Source organism: Charadrius vociferus, unplaced genomic scaffold (genome assembly GCF_000708025.1).
Source record: "Charadrius vociferus isolate BGI_N301 unplaced genomic scaffold, ASM70802v2 scaffold70, whole genome shotgun sequence".
Taxonomy (NCBI): Eukaryota; Metazoa; Chordata; class Aves; order Charadriiformes; family Charadriidae; genus Charadrius; species Charadrius vociferus.
In genome coordinates, this window is record NW_009646851.1 from 3749930 (window position 1) to 3752160 (window position 2231).

General features: G+C 43.3%; 1 protein-coding gene across 1 annotated transcript in view; it reads left to right on the plus strand.

Annotated features, from left to right (window-relative positions):
• Window positions 1-1953: 1953 nt before the first annotated feature.
• The window catches only part of ZFR (zinc finger RNA binding protein), a 43222-nt gene continuing 42944 nt past the window's right edge, over window positions 1954-2231 (plus strand). The window contains 1 exon segment of the mRNA XM_009894228.1: window positions 1954-2033. Coding sequence (XP_009892530.1) covers window positions 1954-2033 — 80 coding nt within the window.

Below are 2231 nucleotides of genomic sequence, written 5' to 3' on the forward strand. Positions count from 1 at the left end.
ACTTCTCATAAAGTATGTTGTAATCTTTTCAAAGTTATATATGCACTGAAGATTCAATATGCAAAATTCACCCAGAAAAGTAATCCGAAACTTCTGCTGAAATTGCAGCTGAATTGGGCTGCTTATGCTTAGATACAGGCAAGGCTGAAATCACAAGTTATAGGGTGGAATATTTGAATTAGAACTACTGGAAATTACACAGACAAGAGAAGTTATGAAACCTAAAACAGAAACCTGTATTGTGAATAAGAAAGTAGGGTTTTTTTCCTCAGCTTGTGGAGCCAAAGCTCAAAAAGAGGGTAAACATTCAAAGTTTACCTCATCAATGAAGAAGATATAGGCAACTGCCGGTCTACCCACTTGCAAAATATAGCAGTAGTGGTAGAGTGTTAAAAGGAGTGTGAATATCTGTGTGTTTATATAGATGATTATATTTTTAATGAAATGTGTTGAATACTGTGTATTTATCAGTATATTGGAAAGTTTGGGACTGAAAAAACTTGAAAGACAGTGGAACAAAGAAAACTTGCATTTCCTTTTTGCCCAAGTACCGTGATCCAGTGGTCCAATTAGGAACATTTTTTTAAAAAAGGTGAGGAGAGGAGAGTATAGTTATCTCATTTATGTACCCAGAGTCCACTGACGTTCTCATGGCAGAGGTCATGCCCTTTTAAGTTCTTCTGTAGAAGATTTGTGTAGACCCCTCTCCTGAAGTACTCTTGTATATAACTTCAGGATTAGTGCTTTTGGTTTTATAAGCAATAGCGATTTAATGTCCTCACCCAATAGCTGCCTTCTTCACCAAAAAGCACTTTGAGTGGAAGTGCACCACAGATGTTGGAAATTCATTCCTTTTTGCCATGCAGGTTCCTTTTCCTATTGTGCTCGATTAGGATAAGAGTGAATGAGAGGTACAATGCCACTTCATTCCTAGGCAAAACTAATAATAATGACCAACAAATTATGTTCAGTGAATTAGCAAGGATCTTTGGCATCTTCAGGAGCGATACTTCATATGCAGCTGCAATAATGTAAGCTTTAGATGAGAAATTACTTTCCTTTTCTCATTTGTTTTATGAAGAATAACATCTTTGTTGAAGTCTTACTGCCTAAGATGTCCGCAGGTACCATGGTGTAAGGGAAGGCCCTGCTTTTCTGAGAACTGTGGGAGATCCCAAGTGTGGGAAAGTAACGGAAGATCAGTGGGGAGGATTGTAAACACACTCAAGTGACTTGCACAAGGAATGCTGGAAAACACATAAATCACACTAATTGTTGTTTAGTCTTATGTGCTTGACGAATAGAACATCTGCACTTAGATAACGTAGGCCTGCGAATGACTTAAGAGGCACCTTATCGAATGTGCCTGAGATTCCTGCCCTGCTGTCAGAGAAGATCACAGCACAGCGGAAAACTACGCCGGCTTGAATCCCTGAAATACAGGTGAGAAGAGCAGGTTCAGATACTCTCTCCCTCTCTTGCTAACAAGGTCTCTCTTGCTCTGCAGTGCCTGCAAAAATGCTTGCGTCCCTCTGCCAGGGTGCTGCTTTGGAGATTCCCCAGTCCGTGAGGTATAGAGATTATGTTTGTTCTTTGCCTTTCACCTGTGGTTTTGTGGTTGTTCCTGTGTCCTACCTGTATCGGCTCACACACCGAGCAGGGATGTTTTGAGTAGGCATGGTTTACGGAAAACAAACACTTCTAAAATGACCCATTTTTAATTAATCCAGAAGTGTTTTATAAGTCTGGATTAGTTTATGAAAAACGCACATCATAGCGCAGGCAAAGTACACAAATGAAATGAGAGTATTTAAGGATTTAAGTCCTGCTTTGTTCAGAGCTTTGAGCAGCACCTGCTGCTCAGAGGGAAGGATTGCCTCAAGGTGGAAGAGTCTCATGGAGAACAGGTGCAAATACAGCCACTTCCAACGGGAGGTGGCTGTCCAGGCTGCGATGCGCTGCCCAGCGGTTTTTCGGAGCAACCTGATGGACCGCTGGTGCCAAGAAACTTCAGATGAGCGGGCCCTGTGCGGGTGAGGCCTTTACCTCACGGTGTGCAACAAGCACACGGGGAACTACTGCAGAATTAATTCGTGGACACACGCCAGCTGTGGCGCCTCAGGGGCGGGTCAGACGATGGGCTTCGGTTGGTCGCCAGCGGCGTTGCTCCTCAGGTGGGGGGTTGTGGTGGTGCGGCTGGGGCCACCGGTGACTCTGGAACTGGTTTCAAG